General features: G+C 39.7%; 1 protein-coding gene across 1 annotated transcript; it reads left to right on the top strand.

The window, feature by feature from the left end:
- Positions 1-3,496: 3,496 nt before the first annotated feature.
- On the top strand, positions 3,497-8,812 carry LYG1 (lysozyme g1). The gene is made up of 5 exons (XM_032353769.1): positions 3,497-3,568; positions 5,520-5,624; positions 6,551-6,744; positions 8,230-8,362; positions 8,558-8,812. The coding sequence occupies exons 1-5, from the start codon at positions 3,526-3,528 to the stop codon at positions 8,674-8,676; spliced, it is 594 nt and encodes a 197-aa protein (XP_032209660.1). The 5' UTR covers positions 3,497-3,525; the 3' UTR covers positions 8,677-8,812.
- The last annotated feature ends 14,071 nt before the right edge of the window (positions 8,813-22,883 follow it).

Genomic DNA, 22,883 nt, shown 5'->3' with positions numbered 1-22,883 from the left:
GGCAGAGTAAAAGGATAGACAAACTTCAGGAGTCTTGGATGAAACAGAGAAGCCATGGTTTCTTCGATTTTATTTTGTTCAGAAAGGGATATTCCTGGGACAGGTCCTAGCACAGGGGAGAATTCCTGGAATTCTCAACTCTGGGAATCCCAGATGGACAAAGTGAGGAGAACAAGCACAGAGGCCTTATGGAAAGAAGGAAAGGATTTGCCTGCAGGGAGTGAAGAGAAGCTATCACATCTCCAAGCACTTTGGGGCTTATAATCTGCTCCCAATCCAAATTCAGGAAATGTCTATTTTCACAAACCACATAACTCTGCCAAAGAGTGAGTTCAGAAGGAGCCTTTGGATTTTTCTCAAGAAAACATGATCACAGTGGCAGAAACATTTATTATTTGTGACTGTCACTGCTACCATTTTAATTTAGGACATTTTGGTGTATAGCCATCCACAGGGCAATGGGCTGGGGTGTTGCTGTGTGTGAGGAGGGAGGGTAAGGATGGGGTAGCAAGAGGGTGGACGATTAAGATGAGCTGCTGCTAGAAAGGCCTATCAGCTCACAAGGAGCAAGCAGATGGAGAGACCAGTTAGCAGTAAAAGTAGGGTGAGCAGAGAGTGTGGAGTGGAAGACCTATGTGCATGTGTAGAGCAGTCCTCAGTTCTTTCAGGATCAAATGGGAGACCATGATGGGACAGGGACACATTAACACCTGAGGGTGCTAATGCAGCACATTTTCCAGGCTGGTTGGAGGGTCCTAAGGATGTGGAGTGACTATGGTTTAAGGGTTCTGGTGAAGACCTAGGAGAGCATTCCTGAAAAAGACATTTTCACAGGAGTTCTGTGGTGAGATTAAAGACCAAGGATCTTTATTTTCATCTCTTCCAGGAAAATAGTTTAAGGGAGGAGTAAATGGTCTATTACGCCTTACAAATCTAAATGATGCTTTGGGAATGACAAAGTCCTCGGTGGAGGGAAAGTGGGTAGAGGCCACCAGGGACTTGAACTGGCCCCAAGGGATGCTTGGGTTGTTTGTTTTCCCTGTGCTCAGCAGGCTACGGCTCCAGCCTGTTGACATCCCTGTGCTGCTTGTCACTGTTTCACTCTCCAGGAAGGGAGAAGAGGGATGCCATCAGAGACACTGTGCTTGGCATTATGAACACTGTGCTGTCTTGGTCTGACTTTCTAATAATAGTTTCAAGTGCATGGAGCCACAGGGACATTAAGAGTTTAGTCACAGGTAACCAATGGACACTCCCTGAGCACGTTCCCCCCATGCCTCAACAGTCTCTTCCAAACACAGAGTTTTGTGACATCTGTAAAGTTGGCCCACAAAGCTTGAGTTGCTTCAACATGCTGTGTTTTATTTTTCCATTGCCATTTCTTGCTTTTTTCTGATGTAATTAAAACGTGACAAAAAGGAACTCTGTGTTTCTAAGTAATTGACACGTGGGATTACATAGACTCTTTTCAACAGAGCTTTTAGTTCAATGCTTGGAACATGAGGTAGCTTTCATCATGAAGTTGAAGTACTTTTCCACTTGGGTTTCCAAGAGGAAGTATGTCTTTTCCCTGGGAAAGCAGCAACAAGGAAAAGACTCTGGGTTTAGTGTCTGGGTGCCAGCCGCACTCTCTTCTGCAGGGTTCTTTCCATAAAGCCAGGAAGAAGCCTCTGGAACGATCAAATTTCCTGACTATATGAGCTTTTTCTGTGCCTAAGTGAATCTTTCTCCATTATCTTTCCTGGGATTGAGTGTTTTCTCTCAGTCAGTATGGCAGGGCTGGGGATGGTGGCTCAGTGGATGTCGAATAAATGGTTCTTGTCTAGTGACTGAGCATGAGAATTTCTGCAGACCCAGCTAAAATTCCATGTTCCTGTATCTTTCTGGTGTTGGGACTGAGCATGGCATCTTCTGTTCAGCTAAGGGAAATCAGGTAGACCATTTCAACATTGTAGGGAAGAAAAACAAAACAAAAAACAACAACAACAACAAATGACCATATCTAAGAAGCACACAAATGCTTGGCATAAGATGTAATTTAAATGAATTCCTTGACACCTTTGCTTTATCTTGAGACAAAATCTCCTTCTGGATGTTTGGAAGGAAATACTCATAAGAATAACCTTAAAGCAAAGGAGGTGAGAAAGTACCAAGTACCGACTTTATATGCCTACTCTTACTTATAATGACAGTAATAATTCAAAATGATAGGTAGCCAGGCTCTCCAGACCCAGGGAGAGGTTGGGAACACTCTGCAGTGGGGGGTTGTGGGGAGGTGGAGGTTTTGGGGGTAGGAGGCCAGATCCTCCAGCATTGCCTGGGGTCAACTACAACGTGTTCTGTTTGACATTTGTGTATTCATTTGGTAGCTAGTGGGAGAACCAAAGCTCTTTGTACCCATGGAGGGTGGTTAAAGAAATGGTTGGATGAGAAAGAGAGAAAAATGAGTGAGTGCAAATGCATGCCAATGACCAGTCTCCACTTCTTCCATCTAGCTAGCACCATATGAGTTTAATCCTGCCCATGACCTGACTTTTGGGGATTTGACTAGGTTTTCTCCTGCACAGCAGTTTTGCAGAAGAGGAATGTGGAGAATGGCTCAAGGTGGCCAAAAGGGTCTGAGACTCCCAGGCTCGGGGATTAGAGCAACGGGAAAGGTCTACCAATTCCTTCCTCCAACCAAAGCAGAGTATGTTCCAAGATACTGAGGAATGTGTAACCTTTTCTCTACACTGAAAGAAAAAGAACCCAAACGAAAAGAAACACTAATATAAAATTCTCCTTTTCACATTATCTTTTGATAAGGAAAATTCTACTACTGAGATAAGGCACATGCACCAAAAAATTGCTTTTCAGGATCTGGACTCAAGTCACTATGTTTCTCAGTGTTGGGAATCAAAGTATCTTGAAATAATTCTGAAATAATTCTCTCCAGTAGCTCAATGGTCTGGTGAGTCTCTGTGAGCCAAGCAGGAGTCTCGTCATATTTGTTAATTCAAAGGATGGATGGAGCACAAGTCTTACTTTTGCTTTTTTCATTATGATTCAGATCATTACTTTTCTTTTTTTTTTTTTTCACTTTTTCTTTATTGAATCAAAATATTAAGTAACAATAAAATTCCTTCCAGGTTTTTTTTTTAATAGATGGAAATCTTTCACCTACTAGAAATAAATGTACCCAGCAAAATACATCAACAAGATTGTTGTAACATTAATACAACCACTTATTTCCTGAAAATTTAATTTAAAATGCTTTAACATTCACTTGTTATTTTTTTTATTTTTTTTTCAGTTATTTATTTATTTATTTATTTATTTATTTATTTATTTATTTTAACATATGTTTTTATCCCCAGGGGTACTTTTCTTAGTTCAGACATGGGGAAACTTATTCTTTCCTTTTCTTTTTTTACCTCTTTCCATAGAAACATTACATATTGTTCTGATGATAATGGATGTTATCACATCTTTGAACTAATTTCTATTATAAAATCATTTTAGGACCTGTAGAGCCAGCTCATCAAAATGTCTGTGCTGTGGCTACTTCTGGGTCTTCTTGCCCTTACTGGTGAGTGTATTTAATGTTTCCCATTTGACCTGGGAGATGGGAAGGATAAGCATAGGAACAGAATGGTATTTCTGATACTTGCAACTTGCAACTGTGCTGAAAATGTTGTTTTTCTTTTAAGTTGTCCGATAAATACTGGACTTACTAACAGCCACTGATGAATGGCCTCTTTCCAGGTGCCCTGCAAAAGGAGGGGGCTCTCCAGAATGTGGAGTAGGTTTAAACCAGCATTGCTGGAGACTAGACTTTAAATATACATCATTGTTAAGTACTCATTGTCCCTCTATAAAAACCATCTCACCAAAAGTAGTTACTGAAATTATTCATAGACCACGTATTTCCATAAGAGGATTGAGATGGTTCACAATAATAAGACTAATGTAATTTCAAATAGTAAACTATCACAAAGGGGATCGAGGACATGTGACTATGCTAACCACTGAAGCTGACATAATTGCTATGCTTGCATTTCCGATTTGGTCTTAAGGTTCCTTGCGACCAAAATGGAAAAGTACATGTCTTTTGATTTAAAAAAAAAAAGTTCCTCTGGAGAAGCAAAATTTTTCCTGGCTCTAAATTCTGATGATTTCTCTGACAGGGTCTTACATTCATTCATTCATTGAGTGATCCATTTATTTGACAAGTATTTTTAAATTTCTAAAATATATTCTGGGAATATGGAACTTCAAGGAGTATCTAATGTGACTATGGAGTGGCTATGGGGCAGAGAGCAATGAATGACACAACCCATTACAATATTAAGGGTATTTGTCACCAGTTATAAAGACAAACAAATTAAAAAATATGAAAGAACACATTGGGTTGTATAATTTTTGGTACACTTTTAAAAGACCAGGTCATTCAATCTCCACATTTCTTTCAGATTTCTTATCAAAAGTTTGTGAAGTAGAAGCATTTACTCCAAAATATTAATATCTTCAGATGTCAACTCCAAGAAGCTCTTAATAAGAAAATAGAAACTTAAGAGGCATTTACATGAACATACAATACACACATGATGATGTGCAATGGATTTGTTGCCAAAGACTTGCAAACCATTAAGATCTGATGATATGAGCAAAGAATAAAGCAAATAAAAAAGAGTAATCTAATGAGGAGTCCTTACAGGTTTATCACAGTGAGATGATTTTCTCAATGGGCACCTTCCTGCCCCCCTGTAGGTATCTCATTACTGTTCATTACTCTCATGTGTACTTCTAGTTTGAATTATGAATACTAGGGAATGTCCTTTTTTCAGTGGCCTTTGTGAAAAATCTCTCCTCCCTGGAAGGATAGCAGCAGGTAGAGAGAGAGAGATGGAAAGGCAAAGACTGAAAAGGAAGAAGTGGAAAGAGGGAGCCCCCTGTGGAGACCTGGTCCTGTGCTCCCTTAGATGTCCTCCCCTCTTTGCTGTCTTAGGCACCCCCATCTAGAAGAACACACATCCAGGGAAAGCCAGCTCCAAGTCCCTGTGCCTTTACTTTGGGTCTGGTTTGAGACCCTGGGGAAGACCAGGCTTTGTACATGTTTCTCTAGAGCAACCATAAATATCTCACCAGACCAGCCAGACAGGAATATTTGAAGGAGAAGAAGTACTGAGGGTTTACCTAAGATATAGGATGAAGACTACTTACAGGGAACAGATCCTCTGGTTTGATTCTAAGACACCAACTCAACAGTACTGGATAGTTCAGGGCTTTTTGCGAGGAATATAGCTGCTCCAACAGTTGCTCATGCCTGTAGGATAGGAGGTGACAACTTAGTATTGAGGAAGTTTCTGTGATAATTTCCTAGTCACTGTACTGTAAATTTCAAAAATGTTTCAGTTCAGAGTGAAGTTCTTGTTGTTACTGATTTTGGTAAAATTCTTTTTATTAATGGCATTTCATTTGTGGACAGAAGATGATCAAAGCCGTTCAATGCCTTAGGCCGAAAATTTCTCAATTTGTAGATTTATCTGAAAGCAGCAACTGGGGATGCTATGGAAATATCCGAAACTTTGAGACCCCTGGGGCTTCTTGCGGGATTGGAAAGCGTCATGGCCTGAACTACTGTGGTAGGTTATAATCTCATTGTCCACCTCCCCTCCTCTTCTTTCTCTCAGAAGATGCCTCCTTTTGGCAAGGGTGGCTTTAACAGGATTTTGCCCCTTCCCTTGATATCCCACACCCATGTGTCCCTCTCTTTCTCCTTCATTTCCCACTATTTCCCACAACCCTACACTACCAAGTGGCAGGAAGAGCACTAAACATCGAATCCAAAGAACTTGTCTGAGTGTGGGCTCTGGTTCTTCAACAAGTCACTTAGTTCTCCTCTGCCTCCACAGAAAGGGGTTAAAAATACTCACTTTACAATTTTGTTGTAAACTCAGGTTGATAGAATGTGGATGAGAGTATTTTGAAACAAACAAAAAAAATGCTTACAAGGTGAGTGGGCTAGCCAGGTAAATTAGCATTGGTTTTCATTTTGCCCAGTACCCTTGTTATTTTATGAAGATTTAAGCTCATGCAATTTCTGAGTGTCATTTTAGGGTGGAAAGGTGGGCAAGAGTGAGCAAATCTGTCAGGGAAACTCTCCAACAACTTCTTGAAGGCGTTGGAAGAATCTCTCTTTTATATATGGTGCTCATTGTAGCTAATGGACAAGTACTTTTTACTGGGTAACTCTCTTTGGGGTGCTTAGGATGGAGTCATTGTGCTTGTGCCCAGGGAATTGTCCTGCATGGGCCAGAGCAGCCTCTGAGAGACCAGCAAGGGGCACTGGCAGTCATAAAGAACATTGCCTGTGTGGATGCCAACTCAAGCTTAAAGGAGGAGAATCATACTCTCAGGTCTAGGAATGGCCACAAGGGATTTCAGACTGAGGCAAGGACTTCTTGGTCCTAGACCACTACCCAGATACCTGCAGTGTGATTTCTCTTCTCTTGAGCTCCACGTCAGCATAAGTCACACAGCCACATCCTTCCTTCTGTGTTTGCATTAGGAGTTCGTGCTTCTGAAAGGCTGGCTGAAATAGACATGCCATACCTCTTGAGATACCAGCCTGTGATTCGTACTGCTGGCCAAAAGTACTGTGTGGATCCTGCAGTGATTGCTGGTGTCTTGTCCAGGGAGTCTCATGGCGGCAACGTTATGGTCAATGTGGGCAACATGGGCAATGACATCGGGGCTGTGCAGGTAAACCCCTGTCAGTTATGGCATATGGCCGTCATGCTGCATGGCGCAATGCTAAGGGGACATCTTCACATTTGTTGTTGTTGACACTCTGGAGCACAGTGCCATGGGATACAGAGTGAAAGGTACTCCATACCAGTAGCAACATCATGGCTTCGTGAGCCATGGTTTCTTTTCAGAATCAACTGTGCTGTGTTTCCAGGATCTTATCCATGGTACCCTATCTTGAATACTTGCTCTGTTATTTTGCTACCATGTGACCTCATTTAATCTCCCTAGGATTCAATTTCCTCACCTATGAAACACCAGCCTCCTGGAACTGTTAATGGAGACTCAATGCAATGTTATGAAAACATGTTTAGTATCTGGCAGATTTTTAGCAAATACTGAATTCATTCTCCTTTGTCTTCTTCCTTCCTTTGTCTTCTCCTTCTTCCTCCTGTCTTCATCCTTAGTTCTGAAGATCCAGCTTTATTTTTGCACAAATTCTGCCTGGTTTCACTTGTCCCAGAAAATCTCCCAAGGAACTGGGCATTAACCCCACAGTTGAATTAATTGTGTACTGGGGGAATCGGTGATAGCAAGGAGACAGTGGCACAGTGATTTTTTTCTATTGCATTTCACATCATTGTTGCAGCAGTTGAGAAGCCTTTATGTAGTACAGTCATTTCTTAAGCTTTTAGGAAAATATATTCCTCAGTGATCTTTAAACTGGCTTCCCATTAGTACTTGGAATGACACTTGCCAATTTAAAAGTACTTTCAAATACTCTATCTTTTTTATTTGGGGCCGCATCCAATAATCTGATGAGGATGGGATGAGGGGGAAGGCATGCAATCCATCATTTCCAAGTGAGGAAGTAACCACTTATTTACAAGGAGAGGGTCGTTCCTGCAAAGTCACATGGCAGCTGGAAAATGCCAAACCAGGACCAAGAGCAACTTGGGCGATGTTAGGGTCAGCATCACTTAGCACTCTGCCTTCTTTGTAAAATCTTGTTTTTGGGAAAATGATGCCTCCATCTACTTTGAAGTTGAAAGAATTCTCCAGAGTCAGACATTTCTTCTAAATATGTTGAAACAAAGGTGTATAAGAAAAATTAGAAGTACTTTTAGACATGCAGAAGATCTGGAAGAAGAATTACAAGTACAGATAGAAAACCCCCTTTCTGACCTATATGGAAGGCTTGTGCTTGCAGCATTGAAGGAGGGCATCAGACTGGTATGTCCACTACTTCTATCACCTTTGACTTCCAACTCTTCCGCTCACCATTATAATGAAGCAGCTGTGAAATGTCTGCTCATCCTTCCTTTGCCCAAACCTTGTAGCTTTACTGTTTATCCGCAGGGAGATTAGAGGTGGCATTAGTTTGGCTAAAGAAGAAGGAGAGAAAAAAGGAGGGAAATGAGAATGCAGTACTGGTCCCATTAAGTCCTGTCACCCTCCCACATGGCTTACATCGTTTTTCCTCTGCCTCTCTCCCTCTAGGACCCTGGTCTTTATGCTCCAACATCCTGGATCAGCGAGTCCCGGGTTTCTCAGATAACCGAGGTCTTAACTGTTAGGATCAAAGAAATCCAGAGGAGGTTTCCAACCTGGAACTCTGATCAGTATCTAAGAGGTAAGTGTAACACAGGACTTGGTGATTTCACAGCATGGAATTAATCAGAACAAATATAAGACCTTGCACAAGATTCCCCAAAACTTCAGTTGCCTTCTGATGACCAGTTAGGAAAGAGAATCTAAGTTAACCGCTGAGACCTTGGAGCAATGAGGGGCTACAAGGTCAGCATTAACCGATCTCACAAAATTCCAGGTGGACTCTGTGCTTATGCTGGAGCTCCTGAGTACATCAGAAGCAGCCAGGACCTGAGCTGTGATTTCTGCAATGATGTCCTTGCCCGAGCCAAATACTTCAAGAGACATGGCTTCTAATGCTTCAGAGCAAATCCAAGGTCATTATCACATAGAAGACCTCAGCTGTTACACAGATAAAACTAGCCAATGGGGCTTGTACCTGTGAATCTGAATTTGACCTGAAGGTCATCAAAATAACATGAAGCACATTAAAGGAGGAATTGTCTGCATTTTGTGGTGTGGTGAGTGTGTAAATGAAGGACTGTGTCTCTAATTAAAGTTACTCCCTTGGAAGTTAGCTGCAATGTGGATTTCCATGAAATGAATCCTCTTCCTCATTGACTGGCATTGCCAGATTTAGCAAATAAAAATACAGGAAGCCCAGTTAAATTTGTATTCCAGGTAAATAATGAATGATTTTTTTGTGTAAGTACCAATGCAATATTTAGAACACATTTATCCTAAAAAATTATTCACAGTTTATCTGAAATTTAAATTTATCTGGGTACCTGATACTTTATCTGGCAAACTCCATCACTGATTTCTTTGATAAAAATCATAGTTGCAAATTTTAATTAAAAACTTTTTTTTAAGATTGTATTTATTCATTTGAGACAGAGAGTGAGCTAAAAGAGAGAGTGAGGGAAGGGGTAGAAGGAGAGGGAGCAGCAGATTTCCAGTTGAACAGGGATTCCTCATGGTGGGTAGGGTGTGTGCTCCATCCCAGGACCCTGGAATCATACCCTGAGCTCAAGGCAGACACCCAACCGAATGAGCCACCCATGCACCCCTCACTGAAAACTTCTGATGAGAAAAAGGTGAGATGGTGGCTAGCTCCATCTGCTGGGTGGAAAAGTTTCAGAAGAGTCACTTGGTTTTTTGTTGTTGTTGTTGTTGTTGTTTTTTAAGGTTTTATTTATTTGAGAGAGAAAAAACATAAGCAAGGGGAGCAGCAGAGGGAGAAGCAGGCTTCCCACTGAGCAGGGAGCCCCACACAGAGTTCAATCCCAGGACCCCCAAAATCATGACTTGAACTGAAGGCAGATGCTTAACCTACTGAGCCACCCAGTTGCCCCGGAGAGTCACTTGTTAACTCCACAGCATTAGCTTAGCCCTACAAGAGCCTCTCTGTCATCTCATTTTACCTCCTTTCTTGGACCCTGGGCCACAGAATCTTCTCCCGCACCCATCTTCCCTCAACTCAGCTAAACTATTCCCTGGTTTGGGGCAGTTAAGACTAACAGAGCCAAGGCATAAGACAGTGCTTCATCAGTCAGAATTGCCCTCAAGGATGCTGCCCAGCACTATGCTGGTAAATTATTTAATTCAAGGGGTTGTGTGTTCTGTCAATGTAATGAGTGTCCTGTTCTACCAAGTATAGGATGTCAACACCCTGCAGAGTGTCATTTTAGGATCACTGTCATCATTTGAAGCAGAAGTGCCTTTAAGAAACTACTGTGTGCTCAGCACTACTTGAAGACTATACCAGAGTCTGTGGCCTCAGAAACAATTAAGTCGCACAGTTTAGTTGGGGATCATAGCCAACCACATGAGTGCAAAAGTTACAGACTCAGTGCCTGCCTCAGGGAGAACAGTGAAGTGCTGTTCTTCTGTGTCAGGGGCTCGTGGAACCTACATGCTCATGATCTTTGGTGCCCTTGACTTCCTTCCTCGTCTCCCCACCCACTGCTTTCCAAGACCTCCTCTCAAGGCTGAATGCAGTTAAGAGATTCCCACCACAAAAACGTGATGAGAAACCTTGTGAATACACTCTCTTTGGGGATTCATATTTCACTGGCATAAGGAAAAGAGATTGTAAGGCACTGATCATGAGCCCACAGGGGAGACATCTGGGTGAATAAAATCTTCCTAAAGTCAGACCCACATGGACAGCCTCATGCAGCCCCCACTATAGACACACAGGCCCAGTAATGTGGATAACTTGTGTACATGCTGACAGAGACTCTATGAGGAAATATCCAGCCCAAGAAGCCCATGGGAACACCATGATGTGACAAAAGGAGCCCTGGAGAAGACACAACTGTGTGAGAGGTTGGCAAAAGTACAGGGTATTAATTATATAGCCATTAATAAATCCTTATTTGTAGAACAAAACCTTCTACCTACCAACCCCTAAAAACTGTAAACTGTGAAGGGGAAATCCACGCTCACAAAAGCTCCTGTTCTGGTTGGGATACAGATACACTAACACTTGGGACAAATAAGAATTTCTCTAAAGAAGAGATAAGTAAAAATTGACTTGGAACTTCAGTGAAGAACTGAGGCCCGAATTCAAACAAGTGGTTAGGCTGTTCATTAGGTGCTGAATTCTCACACTGGCCCTGACAGGATACACTATTTTTATTCAACTGAATAGAAAGAACTGTGACCAGAACTGTTATGGCCCTTGCCTTAGTCATAGAACCAGAATCCAAGCCCAGGTTTCTTCCATTTAAAACCTTTTTATTTCCTTAGGTGACACATGCACATAATTAGATGATTATATTTTTTAAAGATTATTTATTTATTTGAGATAGCGAGAACAAGTAGGGGAGTAGGAGCAGTGGGAGTGAGAGAATATCAAGGAGACTCTTCCCTCAGTTTGGAGCCCTACGTGGGGCTCCATCCCACAATCCTGACATCATGACCTGAGCCGAAATCAAGAGTCAGACACTTAAGTGACTGAGCCACCCAGACAGCCCTGTGTACACCTTTTTAAAACCTCCTCCTGAGTTAGCTTTTTATCAACTTTATAACTCAGGATTTTTTTTTTTTTGACATTATTCCCTTTATTTATTTTATTTTTATTTTTTATTTTTTATAAACATATATTTTTATCCCCAGGGGTACAGGTCTGTGAATCACCAGGTTTACACACTTCACAGCACTCACCAAAGCACATACCCTCCCCAATGTCCATAATCCCACCCCCTTCTCCCAAACCCCCTCCCCCCAGCAACCCTCAGTTTGTTTTGTGAGATTAAGAGTCACTTATGGTTTGTCTCCCTCCCAATCCCATCTCAGGATTTTTTTAAGAGGTCTGGGAGCCATCCCTTTGAAATGTAAACATCCAGGAAGATAGCTTACCTATGCACCTGTCACTGTAGTAGTTTAACCTCTAGGCATCTACTTGTCATAGAAATAAGAAAATTTTATTACTTCTTCTGAAAAGGGTGAATTTAGGGTAAACTACTAAAGAATATACAGGAAACGGTGCTGTTAAGTTTTCTTGTATGTATGTAATGGCTAAAAAGAGAGCAACAAAAAGCATCATAACTTCTTGGCTGCTTACATAGGATAGAATTTCTTTCTTTATAATCTCTTTGCAGGTGATCAACCATGTCCATGTTCCAGTTTATGCCTATTCAATAATAAAACTTCTTTCTTTCATTTTGATGTTTTGTGTAGATTTTTCATTCCCTAACAACACAAAAAGAAAAGAATGTTTGGTTAAAGATCACTCAATCCTGGGCTGACAGTCAGCTAGCTGTGTGAGGAACTGGCGTCCCAAAATGTCTTAATCACATCACAGTTCTTTGGTTTTTCTCTTTTCCCAGTACAAGATTGTCATCAAGATACCAGAGATTTCCTCATAGAGATTGTGAATCTTGTCACACAAAATGGTTTTGTCCCAGAGCAGACACTATGCAATCACAGTTCACGGTCAAGCTGTGTAGTATCCTAAGATTACTTTCTTGAATAATTTTGGTTTTCCATGAAGTTAATAATCGTCTTTTACTTGCTTACTGCCTTAGTTTTCTTTGTATTTATCTAGAATTGAATTCTAAAGGGATTCCTCATGGTGGGTAGGGTGTGTGCTCCATCCCAGGACCCTGGAACCATACCCTGAGCTCAAGGCAGACACCCAGCCGAATGAGCCACCTCTCAGGAAGTCTTTTCTGAAGCCTTCTGACCTGATTACCTCGCATCGGAGGTAAATTAGAAGGCTCTGAGAGCATCCTGGGATCCCTGCCACCATTAGCCCTTTGCGGCTGTCCTGTGTTGCTCCCTCCATTTTTTGCATCCTTCTTAGCTTACCCTTTTGATGGAGGACATCCTCCAGCAGCTTCCTGAGAAAAGTAAGTGGAAGGTAAATTGTTTTGAGACCTCTCATATGCAAAATGTCATTTTTTCAACTGTCAGGTGAATTGGTGATTTGACCTGGTACAAAACTGTAGTGTGGAAAAAATTCTAAAATTCTTTAAAATTCTGAAAGCATTACCCCTTGTCCTTCTGGTTTCCAGGGTTACTCTTGAGAAGCCTGAGGTCATATCAGTTTTAATCCTTTATATATAATACATCCCCTCCTCCCTTCTAGAAGACTGCAGAATCTTTTCTTGTCACACGTTTGATATTTCACAATGATGTGCTTTAGTAGGATTCTGGTTTTATCCATTAAGGTAGGCATTCAGTCAGTCAGTGCTTTCAAATTTAATTTAAAATTTTTTTAAATTTTGCTGATAAATTCCTTCCCTCCATTTTTCTCTGTCCTCTCTTGTGTTATTAAGCTTGGACCTTCTGGACTGGTCCTCTAGATTTCTGAGTTTTTTTTTTCTTTCCTAATTTTCACTTCTATCTCTTTTGCTTCCTAGAAAATTTATTTATCTCTTAATGTTTCCAATAAGCTTTTCATTTCTGCTATCATGTTTTATTTTCCAGGAGGTTTTTTGTTTTGCTTTGGTTTTTTGCTGTTCTCTGAATGTTTCTCTTCAGAGCATCTTGTTTTGGTTCTCTTACTTCTCTGAGTGTATTATTGAGAGTCCTCCCCACTGCCCAAAGTCTTCTTCTTGAACAACCTCTGTTTCTTCCTGGGTGCATTTTTCTGTTTGTTCTGACATCTATTTCCTGTTGGAGGCTTTAGTCAAATGTCAGGAATTTTTTGTTATCTGGACATATTTAAAAGTGCGGGAACTAGAGAGTTCATCAGAAACTCTGAGCACGTGGGTGGAGCTTGTATGAACAACCCCATAAAGTGATCCTGCTGGGCTGTTTGGAAACCCCCTACGTTTATGTATCTTTACATATTTTCTTTTGGCTGTTCATATGCCTAGGGGGGGAAACATAGTTTTTAGGCTTTTCTAGAGCGTAAAGACCTGGCTGCCTGTGTTCTGGAATCCAAGTGGAAGTAACAGGCCAAGAAACTCAGCATCAATATGCATTTCACTGGGTCTTCCTCTTTTCTATATGGCCCCTGTGCCAAATATGCCATGCATTTTCCTGCCCAGAGACCTTCTTTATTATCCTCTCCACAGACAAAATCTCTGCTGGGATTGGGGAAGAGATCCAGGGTTTCAGCTGCTTCTAAATCATCTTTGAAATGTAAATATCTTTTCTTACCTCCAGTTTCCCTCACTTCTGGAGGTGGCCAATGCCATCAAGTCTGAGTCTTCTGAGGATTTTACAACATGAATCAAGTTGGTTCTTTGCTTTCTCACTGCCAAGTAAGGATTTTACTTCCTAAGCCTGTTTTATCAGTGTCCACTTGTCCAAGTGTTTTCCAGCTTTAACAATTTTGCTGCTTTTATCTATCAGAGTCTAGAAATGTCTCCAAGGACTAGGCGTTTTCAACCAGAATTTTTCTGCTTTTTGTATGTCATACTTTGAGCAAAGTTTGTAGATTTCTCATGCTGTGGATTTATGTTCTGGTAGATCCTAGTAGATCACTGTGGCAGACAGGCTCTAAGGTGCTGTCTATGGTCCTCTCCTCCTGGTGTTCATGCTCTTGTGGAATTCCCTCCCTTTCACTCTGGGTGGTAACTGGGTCTTGCTTTCAACAAAGAGAATATGGCAAAGATGATAGAATATTACTTCTGTGATTACATTACAAAAGACTGTAACTTCCATCTTGTTAGCCAACTCTCTCTTTAGCTGGGTTTGATGAAACAAGTTGCTATGTTTGGGAAGCCTATGTGGCAAAGAATAGAGGGTGGCCTCTGGCTAACAGTCAGCAAGGTACTGAGGACCTTGTTTCAACAACCCAAAAGAACTGAATCCTACCAGCAAACCATATGAGTGAGCTTTGCAGCAGGTCCTTCCATAACATAAGCTTTCAGATGAGACTCTAGCCCTGGTTGTTTGCAGCCTTATCAAAGACACTGAAGCAGAGGATCTAGCTGAGCTGTGCCTGGATTCCACAGAAACTGAGATAATAAACGCATTTTTAAAGTCACTAAGTTTGTGGTAATATGTTATGTAGCAACTAATACCACCACTATCAAAATAATGGCTGGTCTGCCCTACTGCCAAACAAAATCAGTTATATTTTTGAAGGGTAATCAGTGCAGAATCAAGAAGATTACGTAATTAGATAAATATTAGGGAAGTATAGTTGTTTCCCAAACAAAAAAAAAATTATCTTTTATTTTAAAAATTTTTTGTATTGCTCCCTTTTTATCAGTGTAATATAAAAACATACAAAAAATAGAATTGTGCAAATAATAAAAAGCAGAGGGGTGCCTGGGTAACTCAGTAATCGAGTGTCTGCCTTTGGCTCAGGTCATGATGCCAGGGTCCTGGGTTTGAGCCCCAGGGAGCCTGGTTTTCCTTCTCTCATTCCGACTGCTCGTGTTCCCTCTCTCACTGTGTCTCTCTCTGTCAAATAAATCAATAAAATCTTAAAAAAAAACCAAAAACAGAAATAGCCTTACTCCACCCCTCCTCACGCAGCTTTAAGGCAACAAAATTCTTTTAATTAATGTTTATTTCATTCCATTATGTGGATATACCATTATTTAATAAATTTCTTAATGGATTTTTGGATCATCGACATCCTTCTCTATGCCTGAATATTATTGTGGAAATTTTCAAACAAATAGGAAGGTTGAAAACTTTTATAGTGAGCACCCACATTACCACCACCTAGATTCTACCCCTTAATGTATTACTATACTTGCTTTATTACATATCTACTCAACTATCCATCTTCTACTCATCCATCAATCCATCTTTTTTTTTATGCATTTCAGACTAATTTAGAGAGATTATTTTTACTTCCTTCCAGATGCTTTAGTCAGTATAAGATTAACAGGAGTTCGGTATTTGTTGATGATGATTTTTTTTTTTTTTTTTAGAAGCAAGTGAGAAAGAAAGGGACAGAGAGAATCTTAACCAGGCTTCATGCCCAGCAAAGAGCCCAATGCAGGGCTTGATCTCACAACCCTAAGATCATGACCTGAGCTGAAATCAAGAGTAGGATGCTTAACTCTCTGAGCCAACCCCAGGAGAGGAATTTTCGAGTCAAAGCAATCACTTTTAATTATTTCCTTTGTAGTCCTTATGGTAAACTTCGTAATGATAAGTAATAATAAGTAATAAGTAATTTTCCCATTATCTATCACTTTTATATTACAATTTTTCCCAGACCTCAGTAATCAGTATTAATTCATAAATACTGGCTAAAGACTATCTCTTATCAAATAATTCAAATGTGGTCTTATTTTTTTGTTATAGTTAGATATAGTCAATTATACAATTGGGTGTTTTTAGCAATTTAATAATCACACAGGCTCACTCTGACACCAAAATAAAAGCTAGGGTTCTAACAATAAATAAGATACTGTTACATGTATTGTTTCTTTTCTTTCACCATTGTACCTCCTTGCAGCTCTCCACCCAGGATAACTATCAACATGAATCTTGTGTTCATCATTCGCTTGCTTTCCTTTACATATAGTTTTTCATTCTTATTTTAGTTTTCAGCATTATAAAAAAGATGATGGGGGAAAAAGCCACATGATCTTCTTAACTGATACAGGAAAATAGTGTAACAAAATTCAACACCCTTTTACGATAAAAACACTCAACAAACTAGAAACAAAAGAAAATTAGCTCAACATAATTAAGGCCATATATGAAAAAAAAAAAAAAACCCTACAGCTATCAATACATTCAGTGATAAAACCCAAAGCTTTCTCTCTAATATCAGGAACAAGACAAGGTTGCCTGCTTTCGGCAATATGTTCAACATAGTATTGGAAGCCCTATTTAACAACAATCAGACAAGAAAAAGAAAGGAAAGACGTTCAAAATGTAAAGGAAGAAGTAAAATTACGTCTGTTTGCAGATGATAAGATCTTATATGTGGGAAACCCTAAAGATTACACATGCACACATATAAATACATATACACAAAACTTGTTAGGACTAATAAATGAATTCAGTAAAGCTACAGGGTACAAAATCAGTATCTTCTGATTGGTTTTATTTCTATGCACCAATAATGAATGATCCAAAAAAGAAATTAACAAAACAATTCCATTTATAGTATCATCAAAAAGAGTAAAATACTAAAGAACTTAATTAAGCAGGAAAAAGAGCTATATGCTGAAAACTATAAAATATTGCTGAAATTAAACAAAGCACAAATAAGTGGAGTGACATCCCATGTTCTGAGATCAGCAAACTTAGTACTGTTGGGATATGAACACTACCCAAAGTGATCTACAGATTCAATGCAATCTTTATTAAAATCCCAAGATTGTTTGTTTTGGTTTTGTTTTTGTTATTTTCAAAATTGAAAAACCGATTTTATTTATTTTTTTAAGGATTTTATTTATTTATTTATTTATTTGAGAGAGAGCATGAGTGGGGAGAAGGTCAGAAGGAGAAGCAGATTCTCCATGGAACTGGGACCCCAATGCTCGACTCGATCCCAGGACTCCAGGATCATGACCTGAGCAGAAGGCAGTCGTTTAACCAACTGAGCCACCTAGGTGCCTGAAAAACCCATTTAAAAAATCAAATGGAATCTCAAGGGACCCTGGATAGCCAAAATATTATTGAAAAAGAACAAAGTTGAAGGTCTCCCATTTCTTGATTTCAAAACTTACTACAAAGCTACAGTAATTAAATCAGTGTGCTACTGGCATAAAGGCAGACTTATAGACCAATGGGATAGAATAGAAAGCTTGAAAATAAAGTCTTGCATATATAGTCAAATGATTTTTGACAAGGGTGCCAAAACCATTCAATGGGAGTAAGGATAGTCTTTCCAACAAATGTTGCTGGGAAAACTGAACAATCACATGAATTAAAAAAAGACAAAGATGAAGATGAAGACAAAGATGAAGATGAAGAAGAAGCAGCAGCAGCAGTTAGACCCTTACCTTACACCATATACAAAAACGAACTTAAAATGGATCCAAAACCTAAACATAAGAGATAAAACTATAAATATCTCAGAAGATAGGGAGAAATATTTATGATAATTGGATTTGGCAATGATTTCTTATCAAAATCCAGCCAATGAAAAGCATAGCCAACAACAACAAAAAATCATCAAAACATCAAAATTTTTTAGATTGTCCATCAAAAGACACTGTCCCAGAGAAGAAAGGCAATTCATGGAATGGAAGAAAATATTTGCAAATCACATATCTGGTAAGAAATTAATATCCAGAATATTTAGAGAACTCCCAAACTCAACAACAACAACAACAACCAAATAACACCACTAAGTATATGAAAAGATATTCATCTTCACTAGTCATTAGGGAAATGAAAAGCAAAATCACAATGAGACACCACCTCATACTCGTTGCAATAACTCTTAAAATCAACAAGAATTTAAAAAAAAAAAATTTTTAATGGGCCAAGGGGGTGCATCTGGGAGGCTCAATCGGTTAAACATCTGCCTTCTGCTAAGGTCATGATCCCAGATTCCCAGGATGGAGAACCACATTAGGATCCCTGCTCAGCCCAGAGCTTGCTTCTCCCTCTGCTCCTCACCCACTTGTCCTCTCTCTCTTGCTTTCTCTCTCATAAATAAAATAAAAAATCTTAAAAAAAAAAAAAAGGACCAAGGACCTGTATAAACACTTCTCCTAAGGAGTTTTATACATGGCTTAAAAGTCATTGTTAAAAAGAGAAACACAGGGGCACCTGGGTGGCTCAGTTGGTTATGCATCTGACTTCAACTCTGTTCATGATCTCAGGGTCCTGGGATTGAGACCTCCCTGCCTTGGGCTCTGTGCTCAGCTGGGAGTCCGCTTGTCCCTCTGCCCCTCTTCTCGCTCACTCTCTCTCTCTCTCTCTCTGTCTCTCCTTCTCTCAAAGAAGTAAATAAATAAATGAAATCTTTTTAAAAAGACAACACAAAACCACAGGCCAAAATTGGCATCACATATGTTAGAACCCCGAGTCAGTAATGCAAGACATAATACCTAACCTAACTGCAGTTTCAACACCCTTGGGAATGTCACCTTTACCCAGTCAACATAGAATTTCCTGGTCAATCCTGGGAAATTTACTGATAGACACTTTTTGCGTCCCCTTAGTAGGGCAAACTTGCCCAGATATTACATTCTTTACTAATAAATTCCTCTCTTCTTCCTTTTTTTTTTTTTTAAATGCCCTTTTTTTTTTGCCTTTAAAAACTTTTCTTTTGTTTAACTAGTGGAGTTCTTCTCTACTTCCTAGATGGGAAGCTGCCCAAATCATGAACTGTTTAATAAACAATTAGATCTTCAATTTTACTTGTTCGAATTTTGTTACCTTTTTTAAAAGATTTTATTTATTTGACACAGAGAGAGAGAGAGAGAGAGTGCAAAAGTAGGCAGAGCAGCAGGCAGAGGGAAGAGGGAGAAACAGATTCCCTGCTGAGAAATGAGCCCAATGCAGGGCTTGAACCCAGGACCCTGGGATCATGACCTGAGCTGAAGGCAAACGCTTAATGCCTGAAACACCCAGGTGCCCCTGGATTTTGTTTCTTAACAATAGTCTATCAATAACAAAGGGAAGAAAATTGAAATTTGTTTACTATGATGGTAAACCTATTAGTTTCTCTTTGTAGATCACATTTCATTTAATATATTCTGAGGTTATTTTATGAGCCTTTGCATGTTTTTTTTTATGAATTTTATTTTTTATAAACATATATTTTTATCCCCAGGGGTACAGGTCTGTGAATCACCAGGTTTACACACTTCACAGCACTCACCAAAGCACATACCCTCCCCAATGTCCATAAACCCACCCCCTTCTCCCAAACCCCCTCCCCACAGCAACCCTCAGTTTGTTTTCTGAGATTAAGAGTCACTTATGGTTTGTCTCCCTCCCAATCCCATCTTGTTTCATTTATTCTTCTCCTACCCACTTAAGCCCCCATGTTGCATCACCACTTCCTCATATCAGGGAGATCATATGATAGTTGTTTTTCTCTGCTTGACTTATTTCGCTAAGCATGATACACTCTAGTTCCATCCATGTTGTCGCAAATGGCAAGATTTCATTTCTTTTGATGGCTGCATAGTATTCCATTGTGTATATATACCACATCTTCTTGATCCATCATCTGTTGATGGACATCTAGGTTCTTTCCATAGTTTGGCTATTGTGGACATTGCTGCTATAAACATTCGGGTGCACGTGCCCCTTTGGATTACTACGTTTGTATCTTTAGGGTAAATACCCAATAGTGCAATTGCTGGGTCATAGGGCAGTTCTATTTTCAACATTTTGAGACCTCCATGCTGTTTTCCAGAGTGGCTGCACCAGCTTGCATTCCTACCAACAGTGTAGGAGGGTTCCCCTTTCTCCGCATCCTCGCCAGCATCTGTCATTTCCTGACTTGTTGATTTTAGCCATTCTGACTGGTGTGAGGTGATATCTCATTGTGGTTTTGATTTGTATTTCCCTGATGCCGAGTGATATGGAGCACTTTTTCATGTGTCTGTTGGCCATCTGGATGTCTTCTTTGCAGAAATGTCTGTTCATGTCCTCTGCCCATTTCTTGATTGGATTATTTGTTCTTTGGGTGTTGAGTTTGCTAAGTTCTTTATAGATTCTGGACACTAGTCCTTTATCTGATATGTCGTTTGCAAATATCTTCTCCCATTCTGTCAGTTGTCTTTTGATTTTGTTAACTGTTTCCTTTGCTGTGCAAAAGCTTTTGATCTTGATGAAATCCCAATAGTTCATTTTTGCCCTTGCTTCCCTTGCCTTTGGCGTTGTTCCTAGGAAGATGTTGCTGCGGCTGAGGTCGAAGAGGTTGCTGCCTGTGTTCTCCTCAAGGATTTTGATGGATTCCTTTCGCACATTGAGGTCCTTCATCCATTTTGAGTCTATTTTTGTGTGTGGTGTAAGGAAATGGTCCAATTTCATTTTTCTGCATGTGGCTGTCCAATTTTCCCAGCACCATTTATTGAAGAGGCTGTCTTTTTTCCATTGGACATTCTTTCCTGCTTTGTCGAAGATTAGTTGACTGTAGAGTTGAGGCTCTATTTCTGGGCTCTCTATTCTGTTCCATTGATCTATGTGTCTGTTTTTGTGCCAGTACCATGCTGTCTTGATGATGACAGCTTTGTAATAGAGCTTGAAGTCCGGAATTGTGATGCCACCAACGTTGGCTTTCTTTTTCAATATCCCTTTGGCTATTTGAGGTCTTTTGTGGTGCCATATAAATTTTAGAATTATTTGTTCCATTTCTTTGAAAAAGATGGATGGTACTTTGATAGGAATTGCATTAAATGTGTAGATTGCTTTAGGTAGCATAGACATTTTCACAATATTTATTCTTCCAATCCAGGAGCATGGAACATTTTTCCATTTCTTTGTGTCTTCCTCAATTTCTTTCATGAGTACTTTATAGTTTTCTGAGTATAGATTCTGTGCCTCTTTGGTTAGGTTTATTCCTAGGTATCTTATGGTTTTGGGTGCAATTGTAAATGGGATTGACTCCTTAATTTCTCTTTCTTCAGTATGCTGTTGGTGTAGAGAAATGCAACTGATTTCTGTGCATTGATTTTATATCCTGACACTTTACTGAATTCCTGTCTAAGTTCTAGCAGTTTTGGAGTGGAGTCTTTTGGGTTTTCCACATATAGTATCATATCATCTGCGAAGAGTGATAATTTGACTTCTTCTTTGCCGATTTGGATGCCTTTAATTTCCTTTTGTTGTCTGATTGCTGAGGCTAGGACCTCTAGTACTATGTTGAAGAGCAGTGGTGATAATGGACATCCCTGCCGTGTTCCTGACCTTAGCGGAAAAGCTTTCAGTTTTTCTCCATTGAGAATGATATTTGCGGTGGGTTTTTCATAGATGGCTTTGATGATATTGAGGTATGTGCCCTCTATCCCTACACTTTGAAGAGTTTTGATCAGGAAGGGATGCTGTACTTTGTCAAATGCTTTTTCAGCATCTATGGAGAGTATCATATGGTTCTTGTTCTTTCTTTTATTGATGTGTTGTATCACATTGATTGATTTGCGGATGTTGAACCAACCTTGCAGCCCTGGAATAAATCCCACTTGGTCGTGGTGAATAATCCTTTTAATGTACTGTTGAATCCTATTGGCTAGTATTTTGGTGAGTATTTTCGCATCTGGGTTCATCAAGGATATTGGTCTAGAGCTCTCTTTTTTGATGGGATCCTTGTCTGGTTTTGGGATCAAGGTGATGCTGGCCTCATAAAATGAGTTTGGAAGTTTTCCTTCCATTTCTATTTTTTGGAACAGTTTCAGGAGAATAGGAATTAGTTCTTCTTTAAATGTTTGGTAGAATTCCCCCGGGAAGCCGTCTGGCCCTGGGCTTTTGTTTGTTTGGAGATTTTTAATGACTGTTTCAATCTCCTTACTGGTTATGGGTCTGTTCAGGCTTTCTATTTCTTCCTGGTTCAGTTGTGGTAGTTTATATGTTTCTAGGAATGCATCCATTTCTTCCAGATTGTCAAATTTATTTGCGTAGAGTTGTTCATAGTATGTTCTTATAATAGTTTGTATTTCTTTGGTATTAGTTGTGATCTCTCCTCTTTCATTCATGATTTTATTTATTTGGGTCCTTTCTCTTTTCTTTTTGATAAGTCGGGCCAGGGGTTTATCAATTTTATTAATTCTTTCAAAGAACCAGCTCCTAGTTTCGTTGATTTGTTCTATTGTTTTTTTTGGTTTCTATTTCATTGATTTCTGCTCTGATCTTTATGATTTCTCTTCTCCTGCTGGGCTTAGGGTTTCTTTCTTGTTCTTTCTCCAGCTCCTTTAGGTGTAGGGTTAGGTTGTGTACCTGAGACCTTTCTTGTTTCTTGAGAAAGGCTTGTACCGCTATATATCTTCCTCTCAGGACTGCCTTTGTTGTGTCCCACAGATTTTGAACCGTTGTATTTTCATTATCATTTGTTTCCATGATTTTTTTCAATTCTTCTTTAATTTCCCGGTTGACCTATTCATTCTTTAGAAGGATGCTGTTTAGTCTCCATGTATTTGGGTTCTTTCCAAACTTCCTTTTGTGGTTGAGTTCTAGCTTTAGAGCATTGTGTTCTGAAAATATGCAGGGAATGATCCCAATCTTTT

Source organism: Mustela erminea, chromosome 7, assembly GCF_009829155.1.
Source record: "Mustela erminea isolate mMusErm1 chromosome 7, mMusErm1.Pri, whole genome shotgun sequence".
In the NCBI taxonomy this organism is placed as follows: domain Eukaryota; kingdom Metazoa; phylum Chordata; class Mammalia; order Carnivora; family Mustelidae; genus Mustela; species Mustela erminea.
The sequence above is the reverse complement of the archived record's forward strand: the minus strand, read 5'-3'. Positions and strand labels throughout refer to the sequence as shown.

Bases quoted from the DNA above. Each gene is read 5' to 3' on its own strand.
- LYG1 (XM_032353769.1), top strand. From the start codon at position 3,526: ATGTCTGTGCTGTGGCTACTTCTGGGTCTTCTTGCCCTTACTG. The intron at 3,569-5,519 runs GTGAGTGTATTT...CTCAATTTGTAG, and splicing joins GGGTCTTCTTGCCCTTACTG to ATTTATCTGAAAGCAGCAAC. The intron at 5,625-6,550 runs GTAGGTTATAAT...TGTTTGCATTAG, and splicing joins TCATGGCCTGAACTACTGTG to GAGTTCGTGCTTCTGAAAGG.